At 39.8% G+C, this 15,694-nt stretch overlaps 1 protein-coding gene across 2 annotated transcripts in view; it reads left to right on the top strand.

Annotated features, from left to right (window-relative positions):
* The first annotated feature begins 1,809 nt into the window (after positions 1–1,809).
* PTPN1 (protein tyrosine phosphatase non-receptor type 1) overlaps positions 1,810–15,694 on the top strand; it is a 63,444-nt gene continuing 49,559 nt past the window's right edge. For both annotated transcript variants that reach the window (XM_067554251.1, XM_067554250.1), the window contains exon 1: positions 1,810–2,123. In XM_067554251.1, the coding sequence (XP_067410352.1) occupies positions 2,061–2,123 (63 nt within the window). In that variant the 5' untranslated portion in view covers positions 1,810–2,060. The remainder of the gene's footprint in view (positions 2,124–15,694) is intronic.

The following is a 15,694-nucleotide window of genomic DNA, read 5'->3' as shown; positions in this document are numbered from 1 at the left end:
GGATAAATACTGATTTCAAGGGATTCCCTACTCAGGGAATACCTCTGATGGCAAAGTCAGGTGTTTTAAGTGCCCTTTGCACTCTTTCAGCAATGCAAAGGGTACTTAATGAGGGATGTGGATCTGGCCATTTGCCTTTAATGTAGACTGGTGTCTATACCTATATTTTAACATACTGAGCCCAGATTTTTAGAAAAATGTGGATGTCATTGCAAGAACCATTCTGGCGGGTTGCAGGTAGAAGTCACCAGCTTTACTGACATATAAGTGATCGTTTGTGCCCACAGTTACAATAATTTATGCAAGCAGTTGTGGCAACTGCTTGCAGAAATTATATACATAATTATATACAGAAATTATATACAGAAATTGTATACATAAAATTATCAGATATATACAGATATATACATAAAATTCTCAGATTTTAAAAGTCTCAGATTTTAAAACACTAGATGCAATATTGCATATATTGTAAGTATTTTTCATGCACTTGCCATTATTGTGTCTATGTTACCTAAAAAGTGTCTAATTTATCTCATTTGTAAGTATAATTGCATGTGGAAAATAGGGGGCTATTATGCATGTATATGCTTTTACACGCCTAATCTTTTGAAAACCTAATGCCTGTTCCTTAATTGCAATGCATCTGGGCCCACGTTTTTAGAATTGTGCACACATTTTAATGCCAAAACAGCACAGCAGTACATGCAACTGCAGTAACTGAAAGTACAATTTAGATGTGCATTTCTGAAAATTTGGGACGAGGTGTGCACCACTGCAGTGACTAGTTATCCCCCAACTAAAGGCATTATCGCTCATATATATGTAAGTGATTTTGAATCTTTATAATCCAATTTATATTAATAGTTTAATGCTGCAGCCCCAGAACAAAAAATTCCCAGTGATTTAAGCAAATCATTAACTGAACTATAAATTTAACTGAACATGTATTTTGTCACCTCATTTATTTCATAAGTACCTGACTGTATATTTTTAAATCTCCCATTGTTACATATTTAACAATTAATCTGAGCAGTTACAGATGTGTATATTTGTTTAAACTCTTAATGTGTCCATACTTAGTGATTTTTTAAGCCCTTTCATTCTCTTACACTTGGGATCATTTTACACCCTGAAGAGTGAATACTGCCTTAAATCCGTGGCAGAACTCCCATTTGTCCAGGGCAGTATATGGCTCTTAGTGACCTGGGGCAACTGTTCTACAATAACAGTACCTCAGAAAAAAATTTTCTTGATGGATCCTTGACTGAAGAGACAGTACTGATTTTATCTATCAAGTCAGAGCAGGTGACATGAATGCACAAGTCTGTATGCTAACTTTCCTTATGAAAAGCATTTGTACTGCAGTAATTCAATTGCCTGCAGTCATAGCACCATGGTTTTGATCTTGTCCTAAGCAGGCCTGTATTTGGAACAGAGATTTCCAAGGGTTATCTACATATTGCAGTAACTGCTACTGATGACTAAATGGAATCAAAGCCCTGTAGCGCTGCACTACTGGAGGTGATGCCCTTCAGTCAGTCCTCAGGCTTGGAAGGAGCACTGCTCCCATCTATCTGTCCGTCCTCAGGCCTGGGGGGGAGCAGGGGACACAGCTCCCGTCTGTCTATCAGTCAGTCCTCAGGCCTGGGTGAGGGCATGGCTCCCCTGTATACCTGTCAGTCAGTCCTTAGGCCTGGGAGGGGCTACGTCTGTCTGTCTGTCTGTCAATCCTGAGGCCTGGGAGGGGGCATAACTCCCTTATCTGTCTGTCAGTCCTCAGGCTGGCGGGAGGGAAGCACAGTTCTTCTGTCTGTCATCAGTCCTTAGGCCTGGGCGGAGGCACGGCTCCCTGTCAGCTTGTCCGTCTCTCTCAGCCCGCCCTCCACTGGGGGCCGGCCCGGAAGCGGCGAGGCCGGCCTAGTATCGTAGTTCCTGTGGCCGGGGCGGGCGGGGGTGACATGCAGAGCTGCAGGCAGCGGCGGCCCCGCGAGTAGCTGGAGCTGGAGGAGCAGGGGGCGGCGGCGGCGGCGGGGGGCCAGGCCCCGGGGGCCCCCACCATGGAGATCGAGAAGGAGTTCCGCCGGCTCGACCAGGCCGCCAGCTGGGCCCTCATTTACCAGGTGAGGGGACTGGCCGGCTCCACCAGCGCCGGCGGGGAGCTCTACCGCCTCTCTTCCCCGACCCCCGGGCCCCGGGCCCCTTCCCTTCCCCCAACCCTGGGCCCCGGTTGCGGGGCGGGAGGGAAATGTGACCCTTTCCCCACACACCCCGGCCTTGGGCCCTGGCTGGGCGGGGGGAGCTGTGACCCCTCTTTCCTCACCCCCTGGCTCGGGGCCCTGGCTGGGAGGGGGGAGCTCTGTTCCCTTCACAGCTTCTTACTCAGCGCCCTGGAGGGGATCTCTGTCCTTCAACTCCCTCGTGTACTCCGCCCCCGCCCTGCTCAGGGCTCTGTGGGGACCTCGGCTCTCTTCTCCCCCATGTGCACGTCTCCCCCCAGTAGTTCCTTTCTCAGGGTCTTGGAGAAGGGAAGCCCTGCATCCTAAGTAGTGCTCTGGGGGAGCGAGCTCTGCTCCTCACCCAGTCCAGCCTGGGAGTCTCCCTGCTGTTTCATGGGGTTTCTAGGGGGAGCTCTGCACTCCCCTCCTCCCCCACTTGTTCTCCCAAGTAGCCAGCCCGTTGTAGAGGGTCCTGTGGGAGAGAGGTTCATCCCTTTTCTTCAAGTATATCCTTTCCAAAACCAACCCCTGCATAAGACTCCTGAGTGGGTAGTTCTGCTCCCTCCCCCTCCATATTCACCAACCTTGCACAGCCTTCTGCACATGGGCTTTGGAAGGAAACTACCCCCCCCCCAAAAAAAAAAAAAAAACCCCAAACAAACAAACAAAAAACCAACCAAAACCCAAGCAAACAAAAAACCAAAACCCCCACACCCTATTGCAAGGCTCTTGAGCAATACTGTGCCCCCAGCCAGTCCTCTGGACAAAGCTTGGGAGTGAACATTTCTGCTGTCTTTTTCATTCATGCACCTCTTCAGTACAACTCTCTTCACAGAACCCTGGAGGAGGAATTTAGTGACCCATATATTTTCCCCCACCATGCACAGAATAGAGACCTGATATCCTTTATAATCCCTTCTCTCTTTCCCTCTCCCCCACCTCAGGGTGGATGGGGGAAAGAGTTTATGGCACATGTTTTTTAACCGTCCTTGTACCAAGCTCTTTGATGATCACTCTAAAGAGAAGCAGTGCATTCCCTTCTCTACCTTCTCACCCCTTCCTAAGCCCTACAGGGGAATGAAGTCACATACTGACACCTCTGCCCACTTCCCCCACGGGAGTGATGGTGTGGTGGCTGTTGCACATATGTGACATTTGAATAATTTTACTGATACAAAGGCTGTAAAATTTAAGTATATGCTTGTGTATAACTGTGTTTCACTGGCAGTGTGGAGAGTTTTGAGTGTGTAGTCCTAATTTACATTGCTTATATTTTAAACAAGCTCCCTGGGCAGTGTATCCCCAAAATAAACTGTATGTGAGAGAGGATAGGGAGCACTTACAGCTAGATTGATAAACTCAAGCTCCTAATATAATACGTTGAGATCAGGTGGTATTATTATAAAGTAATAAATGATTATAAAATCATGACTGGTGTGGAGAAAATAAATAAGGATGTGTTATTTACTCCTTCTCATAACATAATTTCACCAAATGAAATTAATAGGCAGCAGGATTAAAACGAACAAAAGGAAGTATTTCTTCACACAATGCACAGTCAACCTGTGGAACTCCTTGCCAGAGGATATTGTGAAGGCCAAGACTATAGTGGGGTTCATAAAAGAACTAGATAAGTTCATGGAGGATTGGTCCATCAATGGCTATTAACCGGGATATCTTGCTGTCTAGTTGTTCTACAAAGGCAATGTTGTGTGGGACTGAGTTATCTCTTCCCACGCCTCTAATTTGTTTTTCTGTTGAGCTGATGTTTTGTAAGATCTCTTTGAATGTGTATTTATTTGACAGTGTTTTAGTTCATATGCTGCCATGTTGCTGTGATCTATAGAATGGATCAATATGTGAAATTGGGTTCCTTTGCCCATTCATTCTGAACTTGTCTTATGCCATGGAGTTTTAGAGAAGTAGCATAATTGAGTTTGTTCCATATCCACAATATGCAGAGTGTAGAAAACTCTTTAATGGAACATCTTGAGCTGCTTAGGGGAAGGCGTTTGCTTCACAAAATTAGAGATGAAGAGTTAAAGAACACCCGGTTCTGGGCTCACTTCTGGGAAGATCCATTACTGATCTGAGTATTTTGCTTCCTGCAGCGTTCCAATAGTTGCTAACTTGATATCAGTTGAAAGTCATGTGAATCTGTGACATCTAGTTTTTTTTCTAATCTGTTCTTGAAACATTTGATGTGTCACAGACCCAGTGCTCAGGAAATGACTTTGGGTAACGTATTACTATAACAAAGTTGGCCTAATGTTAAGGTTGTGAATTATGACAGCAGAAGTAAAGAGATTCAGTTCTGGCCGCTGTGCCACTTTTAACTCACATCATCATCAAGCTGAGGTTTTTGCAACATAATCCTGCGCTCCCTATTGGGTGACAGCCACAGTATTTGTGAGCAGTTACTTGATTTGAGCTGCAGAAGCAGCCTTAAAAAGGATGCTTTGGATGTCCATAGCTTTTTAACTTACTTTCTTTTAGTTACCAACTTGTGCTGCATTTGAGTTGGCAGTGATCAAAAGAGAAAATCTGATTGCCATTGGGCTTTTGTGAAATGTTAGTGGTGGGTCATGTTCTAGTTCCTGTTCATGTGGCACTGAAGAAGACTAATTGGCACCTTTTGCTGGCTGTCGCAACAGGGTCATAGAATTTAAGTATCAGGTCAGAGTAGGGGCATGTTGGCTGGGCAGCATGGAGATGCTTGAACAACAAATGTCAGTTGTATCTGTTGTGAAGAGTAAATAGAGAATTCACTCTCCAGGATTGATAGGAGTGAGGCTGTCACCTCTGACCAACACTCCAGCAATGTGTGGGCCACTGACCTCAGTTGTTTGTGTGCTAGCTGTGGCACCCTGGTCACTGTCTCCAGTTGCATCTGCAGCCTTCTCTGTTCTGTAGCAACCTCCAACCTGTTCCATGGGAATTACTGACACCTGGGTGGTAATTACTTCATTAGCCCAGCAATTGGCTTAGTAAAAGGGAGGAGATATAAGTGGTGGGAACAGGAAGCAAAGAGGAAGCTCAGATGATGAACTGGGTGGAGAGAAGTGGTGTGAAAAGCTCCTACTGTGCTACATCCTGCCCTGTTTTGATAACTGAGTTAAAGATACACATGGTGGAAGAGTAATACTGTGTGTGTTTGTGACTGAGGGACCACAAAAACAGGCTAGTCAGGGCTCCTCACTGGATAGCTCAAGAAGCACCCTATGATGGTATGTGTATGTTGCAGAGACTATCACAGTTTTGTTAGCGTTCTCTGTACGCTGATATGGATGAAGGCTGAATGTCTGTGCTGATTCTTTTGGCTCAATCTTGCCTTTGGTACCATTAACCATGAGTTAATGGGGATATGACTGCAGACCCCAGTAGGAGCAGCAAGTGATTCTTTAGTAGCTCTCCTCCTTTCTTACTGAAATATCCTGGAGTTTAGTCATGGGCAATGGCTCTTTTGCTGAGAGACCAGTCTAATGTGGGGTTTCTCCAATTGCAGCTTGTCATCCCTTCCTGTTTTAATGTCAGTAAAGGAGTGTTGGAAGGGTGAGTGAAAAGTGGTTTCAGTATGCGGGTAACATTCAGCTTTATATTTAGATCCCATCTCACCTGGCCATCATGGTTCAATAACTTTCTGTAGCATAGTCTAGCATAGAAAGGGGCTTGAATGAGGGCTAGTCAGTTCACCCCCAAAAGACTAAGATGATTGGAGACTGAGGGATGCAACTGGAAGAAAATGAGATTTCAGGTCAATTCAATAAGAAGTATTTTTGCCTTTGTAACCTAAGTCTCTTTTTGGGTCCCCAGTTGCTTCTGGCTGGCCAAGTATTAGCAGTAGCCATGTTTTCTAACCTAATTTGGCTAAGGAAACACACATTTTTCTTTCATGAGGACTTTGCTACAGTCCATGCTTTTACTGTCATGAGAATGGATTACTCTAATGGGTTGTCATTCCATTTTCCTGTGTATAGCATCCTTCATGCAAAGATTAATGCATTCTAGTGAGATATAATAAGTAGGTAGCTGTGCCAAACTGCAGGGACACTATTATATTTTTCCTGATATTCTTCCTCCAATTTAATAGATCATTAGCCTCCTCAAAAGTTTCCAGTGGTATCAAGCTAACTACTAAATGTTCAGGAGTAGGATATAGACCATGTCACTTCAGATTGCCCTGAATGAAGTTTAACAGCAAATAACTAACAGACTCATTGGCTCATATTCTTGGATATAGATGCTTTACCAGGCTACATTTAGTATAGGGCAGGGATAGTGAGTGCTACAAGCAATAGTAGAAGTGGCCAGCTTAGATCATTCTCATCGTAAGTGGTGGGAATAGCCAGGGTGCCATATTTGACCCCAGTCAAATGTGCTGATGGAGCTAACTGGGAATCTAATATCTTCAGGATCAGAAGATCTTTGATCATTGGTGCCATGTGATAATGAAGAAACTCAGGCACCTTTTTTAAGTGGGATAGAAGGGTCTACACTCAGCTGAGAGAATATAATCATTGTGAAGGAACAAAAATAAGTCTTGCAGAGAAAAGTATAGAAGAAAAAAACTACAAACGGAGACAATCTTTCTGAAATGAAGTACTTCTAGATATTGTGTGTGTATGTTACAAAACATGATGAGATAATTGGCCCAACATTGAGTACTTAGTGGAGCTACTTTGGTTCATCATATACGGTTGCTCAAAAATGGGAAAACATTTGTGAAACACTCAATTTTTCTTGATCAAAATATCCTCTCAACACTTCAACCAACTCTATTTGCCACAAAAACTGTGGAGCATGAGATGTTTGGAAGGATCCCAAAGACAAAGGGAAAGGGCTCAATCTCATTTCAGCCTATGCCAGTGTAGTATGGAAAACTCTTACTTAGAAAATACTTGAAAAAAGTCAGAAGCTGTTCTAGACCTGTTGTAATGATGGAAGTATGCCTTGCACCGTGCATACAAATTAGGGTCCACTATATGAAAAACAGCTACTTGAAGAAAGAGCTAGGGGCAAGCGTAGACAGTAAATTAAATATGAGCTTTGCAATGTGAGACTGTGGCAAAGGTATGCAATCTAGAAAATAAGTGGTGTATGGGAGGGTGAATGACATGTTCAGTACATAATACCTTCAAAAGGATCAATAGGAATGAAGGGAATTCATCCGCTGAAGATGTTCCAACAAGGAGCGAAAGCCTGAAGCTAAACAAAGTTTAGGTTTGCTGTTGAGGGAGGGAGGATGGTGTGTAAAAGGGACTCTCAGCCATAACCACAAATGGACAATGAAATATCACAGTTCTCCAAGAAAATAGGCAAGATAAGATTTTAGTGAGATTGCTGCAAAGAGTAGTCCTTCAAAATATAGGATGATTCTTTGTAGGTCCCAGCATCTATCTATCAGCCACGTCTAAGGAAATGCTGAAATATTGACAGTTGTCCACTACAGGGTAAAGTGTTACTCCCACTGAAAAAAACATAATAAAGAAGCAAAATAAGGCAAAAAGTCTGATGTCTTTACATTGCAGTGCACTTTTAAAAGGGGCACCATCAGCTTAAAATCTAGCAAATGGGAAAAAAAGAATTAAAAGTAGTTGCAGGTACCATACTTGCCCCTGAATCCCTATGCTACTTTTTATGTATTTACAGTCACATTTCCATGTTTTTTTTATTTACATTCTTTTCTTTCTGCCTTTGCTGTAAGAGATTGATTATAAAGGGGAAACAGTGAAATTGACTACACAAAACCTACTCTCTAATGCAGATAGAGAAATATTTTCCTTAATCCTTCAGTTATAGGAATCTTAGGTATTATTTGCAACAATATTAGATTAAAAGTTTCTGGACTAAATACTTTAATTGACAATGCACCTTTTAAGATATGCAGGTTAGGCTTTAATACCTTTAACCTACCTAGTTTTAAAGCCCATAGGCAACTAAACTGAAGTTTCTGACTTTGAAAATGAAACCTATTTATCTTAAGACCCAGCTTACACATGAAACTAACATGATTTATAAATCAATTGTCTTGTCCTAGACAATTCAGAGCTTCTGGTCCTTGGCACTTAAGTTGAGAAACTGTTGCTGCTTTCTAGGTGGCTATTCTAACTGGGAATGTCAATTCTGATTTTTGGATGAATGTTGGTAGCCAGTACAGATGTTGATTTTTGGTGCGTAATAGTAGATATAATTTGGAATAGTAGTTGCAATCCAATATCTGAATTTACTAGTGGTTGCTGTCCAAGTGATGCAGAATGCTTTGGTACGTTGGATTTTGTGTAAATCAAACCAGGCTCGGGTATTTGTAAGTGGGACTGAATGATGCGGAATGATCACTTGGTGAATGTCCTGTTCTGTTCATTCTCTCTGAAGAATCTGTCGTTAGCTGCTGTCAGAAGACGGGATACTAGGCTAGATGGACTGTTGGTCTGACATCATATGGCTGTCCTTATATACAAGTCAAATGTAGTTTTCCACAGGTAAATATAAGAAACAGAATCTACTGGTGGGGCGACAGCATGGCCTGGAGGGAAAGTCAGGAGATCAGTGTTCTGTCACCAATTTTGCCACTAAATTTGTGTCCTTTGCCAAGTAAATTAACATCTGTGCCTATGTTTTTTCCATTTTTAAATGGAATTATACTCAGTAACGAGATATCCATAGTGAAACTGCTTTATAAAGCACCTATAATTACAGTAATTAGTTCTCAAATCTTTTTGGTAGTGTGGGAAGGAAAGAAGCAACTCTTCAGTAAGATCTTGATCCTGCTGCCATTAAAGTCAATGAAAGTTTGGCCATGGATTTCATTGGGAACAGAATCGTACCCTACCTCTGCTCATACACAAAAATATGCCTACAGTATTATTATTGTCTTGCTCGTAATCTACAAGTGAGTGGCATGTCAGGCGCTTGTAAATAGTGATCCTGAGCCCAAACACCATCCAGTTGTTATGCTTATCAGCTATAATGGTAGGAGTTCTACATCATACAGGGATTTTCTCCTCTGACCCATTATCTTTCTTTATAACTGAGTTTTCTTCTCTCAGAACAGAGGCCTTTTTGTCTCTCAGTAAGAGGAATAGCCTCTCTGTGCTATGTGAAAGTGTATGAGAACGTGGACTGAGTCGGAGGCTACATCTCATTAAAACTGAGACTGATCAACACTGACACATGAATGCTATTTTTAAAAGCATTTTTGAAAAATAATTTGAATGGCTAGTTGGAATGTCCCTTGGTTTAAGTTTTTTAATACCAAATTTTTATGCTGCTAATTCTAAAAAGGTACTATCTCTTGGTATATTAATTCACAGGAAAGGGTTACTATAAACTGACTCTTATGAAAAAGCAAACGTGGAGGGGGATTGCCCGAGGGCTTTTTGGCATTTCTAAACACTTTAAATATGCGCATTTCGTATAATTATATAAATGATAAATATAAATAATTATATAAATGTAAAACGTCATTATTTTAAAAATAAAACGGTTAACACATGTTGATGTAATAGTTGTTGAGAATTGCATGAAATCCATTACTTACAGGAAAGCAGATGCTGAGCAATTACCCTAAACATTTGCAGTTTTTAGGTAAAAATATCACCAAGATTGAACTAGTTCTCTCATCTGTAAGTGAAGATGATTGAGAAGAAATTCAGAAAAAAAGTCTCTTTAATTTAAAAACAAAAACTTGCTTAAATTTAACTTAACTGTTGTCCGCCTTGAGTAGTTTGTCATGTATACACAAGTGTCAAGTTTTGTGCTTCACTTCAGGTTCCAGGACTGTGTGTATGATTATGGTTTAATAAGGAAAGAGTACCCAGTTCTTAGACTGCTGGAGAAGATGAACAATAATATCCTTTCTGCTCTCTTCTGTAGTTGTAGAGGATGTGGATTATTTATTGTAAAGCCTTCCTGCAAAAAGTCTGAAACATAGCCTTTGTGCAAGTCAAGCTCTGTAAATATTTGTTTCATTGGAATTTGATGACTACTCTTCAAGTGGCTTAACATACTTATTTTTGTCATTGGCAGGTTTAATAATTTTTTATACATTCCATGACCTTAGACAGCTAAGAACAGAGTCTTCCTCAACAACAGCATTCTGCTTGAACTATGAAACCTTAAACTGTGAGGGTTAAATTTGTGAGAGATGAGGAACAGGCCTTTTGTGGTGGCTGGAGTGTGACCAGAGATCTTGCCACTTTAAATTTCACTTTTCTCTAATTACTTTAGCCTAGTTTCCCCCAGCATTCTCAACAAGGAAAGGAGGAGGCAGCTGCACCCAAAACAATGAACCAAATGTATCAAGTAAAGGAGAGAGGAATCTAGAACACAGGGATTACTTTTTCCTATGCTAATATTGATTTATAAGGTGCTCTGTTGCTGTGGTATGAATGCAGTATAAAAATTTGGAGAGAAATTATATACAGAGCAAATAAATATTCAGAGCAATCTAATAAATTTAAAAAATTGGTCTTATGTAGGTTTTGATGTTTAAAATTTTTTAAATTGATTGTTTACAACAGTTTAAAATTGGAATTTAGTGTCTTGCATTGGAAACAAGTTGACCAATCATTGTGAAACATTGTGTCTTTCTAGTGCCAATAGACATGCCCTTGCTGGTTTGGCTGGGAGAGGTAGTATGATACATAATCAGAATGCCTGCGTGTGGTGTTTTGGTAGGCAGTTTGCACAAATGTCAGTTATTCTTACTAAATAATGAAACTCTGATATATTCTCCACACTCACAAACACACAAGCTATATTTCAGCAGCTTGTCTCAAACCTCTTTTTTTAGCATATGATAAGTGTCTTGGAAACCCATGTGATTCTGTCCATGGTAATAGAAAATATGCCACCCATTTGGAAACAGATCAGTGTAACAGCCAACTAGGTTTTGTATTATGTTTAGGAAGGCTATCGTTTCAGTTTCAGAAATCACAGCATTATTAAACTGGAGTATAAGAAGCACCAAGCAAATGAGGTGAGAATATGCCATTTTAACATATTGTAGAATTTATGAGTAAATTGTATACCAGCAGCATTCACCTGAATTTATGTAGTGAACACTCCAGGAAAATTCTGTGCATGCTTTAAATGGCTTTCCTTATGTTTCCAGATAATAAGAAATAGTCCCTATCCACAAGATCTTACAATCTAATTCAGAGACAAAAGTGCACAGAGTGCTGGTTTGAATTGGAGAAATGCTTCACCAGCAGTTGGTCTTGCAATGAGTATAAGTGCATTTCTTCTTAAGTGAAAGATTGTAAGATTCATAAGTTCAAAATTTGCCCAGTATCATTTTCTTTTTAGTGCCCTCTCCCCTCCTTTCCATCATATCTCCTCCTGCCCTCTCAAAGTAATTTGGTTATTTAACTATTGGTCCTTCAAAACGAGGAGTATGGGAGATTTAAAATACTTAAAATAGATCTAAGTAAATTTGCATTAAAAACAGCTCTTCATTTCTTAATTCATCTGCTTCAATCTTTTTTATTCTTATGCCTAAACCATAACCACACTTTTTATATTTCTACAGCAATTGAGTAACAGTTTTACATTTGAGGAACAAGCAATATGAAGAGAGACTTATATTTGGGTCTTATATCTTAGTTATTGATCTGTATTTTCTGGGAATGCAACCAAATGAGCAGTTGTTCTTTATGTGGGTGTGGTTGTTAATTTTAAGTGACTATCCTCTATGTACAAGAAAGGGTTAACTTAAATTTGAATACTGCCAAATGTTCTCTATTACTGCACACAGGCAGAGAGCAGCAAAATAGTTTTTGTTACATTTTTAATTATTAAATGTGAAACATCTAAAATTCTTCGTGATGTGCTTTGAGGTGTAGTTTTGTAGGCAAAGCATGGGATGAAATATCTCTGACTTTGAAAGACATAGTTTAGTCTTCTATACCATGCTTAGTTTTAGTTCAGTGACATTATCATGCTTACTTGTGTATTCTTTTCTTATTTTAATTTCCCCTTCACAGACACACAAAACAAAGTCAAGCATGGATAATAAACAGAACCTTACAGCAAAGTTGAACTTGACAGAAATCCAAACATAGTAAGTAATATAGATAGGAGAGGAGACTGTGCATAAAGTAGTTATGAAGGATAAAAAGCTAACTACTGAACTAGTTTGTATGCCACTTACTATTTTCAGTCTTTGCTGTTGAATTTCATAATGTATAGTGGCTGAAAATACAGAGAGAAATAAGATTTCATACAATGCACACAGCAATGAAAACTACTAAATAGCTAACTTGGTCAGTGGTGAAGGATTTCATCCCATAATGCAATATCTCATTAGTTAGATTTTAAAAAGAGAATTCAGAGATTCAAAAATGTTGAGGGGTAGGATAGCCTAGCAATTCTACCTCTTTTGGATGATTTGGCACTAATGGTCTTTGACTCTGCTAAAAATTAATTTTGACAGATGAGGGTTTATTGACAATCTGTTTTCATTTTGAATGTGACCTAAAGAAGTGCAGAAAGCATTCTGATAGACACCCAGCACTTTCTCAACTAACTACAGTGCATAGTAAGATCAATATAGATTAATTTGTTGTCTAACAAATCATTAAGTTCAAAGGAGTATTTGGTCTCCTAAACTACAGAAGATACCTCAGGAAAACCAAATTATAAAGCAGTGGTTCTCAACCTTTCCAGACTACTGTACCCCTTTCAGGAGTCTGATTTGTCTTGTGAACCCCAAGTTTCACCTCACTTAAAACTACTTGCTCACAAAATCAAACCTAAAATACAAAAGTGTTACAGCACACTAGTACTGAAAAATTGCAGTGTTTCTCATTTTGTCTGTATGAAATTCTAGTTTGTACCGACTTTGCTAGTGCTTTTTCTGTAGCCTGTTGTAAAACTAGGCAAATATCACGATGAGTTTATATACCCTTTATAGACCTTTGTGTACCCCCCTGGGTACACATACCTGATTGAGAACCACTGTTATAAAGCAGTATTGGTAAGATTAACCTAGAGCTAAGAAATGGGATCATAGAATTGGATGTAATTGACTTTGAGGATATGCCAGGAAAGCAAGGGTTATGGTTATCAAAATTCAAGAATATGAGAGTTAATTTAAAAGAAGGTTCTTTGTACAGGCGTGATTGATCTTATCATGTTAAGAAGGGGGAAGATAGTGAAAGATCTGTTTGGATAGTAAGTATATTGTAAGATCTTCCAAAAGAGGTTTTTAAATGAGATGTCTTTTTATTTTAACTTTGGGGAAGTATAGTTCCATTTTCCACCTTATACAGGCTGATGTGCTAAAATATCCAGTGTTGACCAAATTATTTCCATGAGTAGTATTGCCCTTCCACTCATGAGTAGTGAGTTGGTAAAGGGCATCAATTTGTGGAAATGTCAACAGAATCTCTGATGAACTGGCTGTGATTTATCACTTTTTTAATATCTAAAAAAAGAATGGATTTTAACTCTTTTTTTTAAAAAAAGTACTCTTTATTGCCATGACAGTGTCATTGCTCCTGACTGTTCTGTGTCTTCTGTGGAGGTTCATGAGAGTATATTTCCACCTTAGCCAATGGTTTATTGCCTCTTCTCTAGCTACCTATTATCTATCCCTATCCACTCAGTTATGGCAAACCAAATGCTGTCTTAACCTTTAAGAGGACAGTCTTTTCAAATTACTGGTTTAAAGCAGTTTCCAAAGAGTTAATCCTTTGAATGGAAAAACTGATAAATGTTCTTATATGTAGATGGACAGACTTATTTTGGGGGATGAAGAGGAGAAATGGGTTAAGTGGTGGATTTAATGAAAACTTAACCTAGGTTCAGAAGTATCTATTATGGCTTTATCTGGATAAGTACTGCTAATATTCCAGTATTTACATTATGAAAGCCTTTTTCAGAGACTTTCGTGCTTTTAGACTGAGGCTGTATTCCTCCTCTCTGGAACATTTAGTCATCATCTGGTCTCTTCACAGTTGCTTCCTGCTTTGATAGGAGAGCCATGCAGCAAGGTAGCTCTTTATTTTCTTTTTACCCCACTTCCTTTTTTTCCTTCAAGACACAGTGCTGTGGAAAACAGTAAGCAGCTTGCTTGGTGCAGCAACTGTCTCCTCCCTTCCATAGCAGTATCTTTGTGTTCCTTCTGTGCATACAACTGCTACTCCCACCCTTTGAAGGTACAGCTGACTCAGCTGTTGGTTCTGGTGCACTGCGAACACAAACCATGAGACAAAAGAAGAAAGGCACCTTTACTACAGGAAGATAAATGTTCAGGGAGAGTAAGGTCTCACCTCAGAGATGCTGGTCCTAGGCATCAGTGATTTAATCGCGGTTGGGTGTGTAGCTCAATGTTTTTCCACTGTTGTATAAGAAATTTGATTCGTACCACGATTTTTTAAAAATAAGTTGGAGGCAAATTATGCCCTTGGTTTCATCATATAACCCCAATAACGTTAGTGGAGCTACATAGGTACAGTTAAAGGCAGAAATAAAACTGTCAAATGACTGGTAAACCAAAACATAACATGTTTTACTACCAAGTTGGATTCACTTATTTAAAGCACTGTTGTTGATTAGATTGCACATCAGAAATGAATAGCTCTTCTGATCTTGATCTTTCAGATGCCTTTTTTTTTTTTTTTTTTTTTTTTTTTTTTTTTTTTTGCCTTTCCAGCTCGGAACTTCACATTTCCACTGAGGTGCTTAGTTTACCAAATATGGAATGTCTCACAGCATTAATTAAAAGGCTGTTCTGTTTGTCAGATTCTTTATGTGGAATGGAGCAAGTGGTCTACATACAAAGTAATGTTCTCATGCCCCTCTTGTGTACATTTAAATGAAAATTGCTTGTTTATATCATCCTGTAATTCCACAGCAACAGGGTTCCAGTATTCTAAACAGTGTGACCTTTAAGTGTGATCACAAGGAAAATAGATAACATCTATTTTTAAAATGAATCTTTTGACTAAGAAAGATTCTACTTCCTTTTGCTGGCAAGAAAAATAACCCATGTTGGTTCAGATGATGATTCCTCTATTACATGGGGCCTGTTTTTTCCAGGGCCCTGCATAGTGTAGTCATTTACATGTGTGCAAAGTTAGTGTGAAGTGGGTATAAATTGCTACATTCTGACTGGTAGCATTTTACACCCAATTCACGCAGATGTAAATGATTGTATAAGGTGCAGGCCAGTGGAGGGGAAAATAGACTTATGGCCTTTGACTGGGATAGCAAGAGGATGAGATTGGGAGAGGGGTGGGGGTTGGAGGGAGAATTGAACAAATACTAAAGTGCATCTTAAACATAAAAACCACATGCACAACATGAACACTTTTTTCCAATTAAAAAATGCCTCAAAATTGAGGAGATATTACAACTAACAAGTATAAATGTAGTTCAGTGTCTACTACGCTAGCGTAAAAGGTCTCCATAAACTATCCTTGTTCTCATCCTTTACACAGCTGGCTGAACCACGAGCAATATTTCTTTGCTAA

Source organism: Emydura macquarii, unplaced genomic scaffold (assembly GCF_026122565.2).
Source record: "Emydura macquarii macquarii isolate MOO-44397 ecotype Brisbane River unplaced genomic scaffold, CSIRO-AGI_Emac_v2 contig_1483, whole genome shotgun sequence".
NCBI lineage: Eukaryota > Metazoa > Chordata > Testudines > Chelidae > Emydura > Emydura macquarii.
This window is presented reverse-complemented; position numbering and strand designations above follow the sequence as displayed.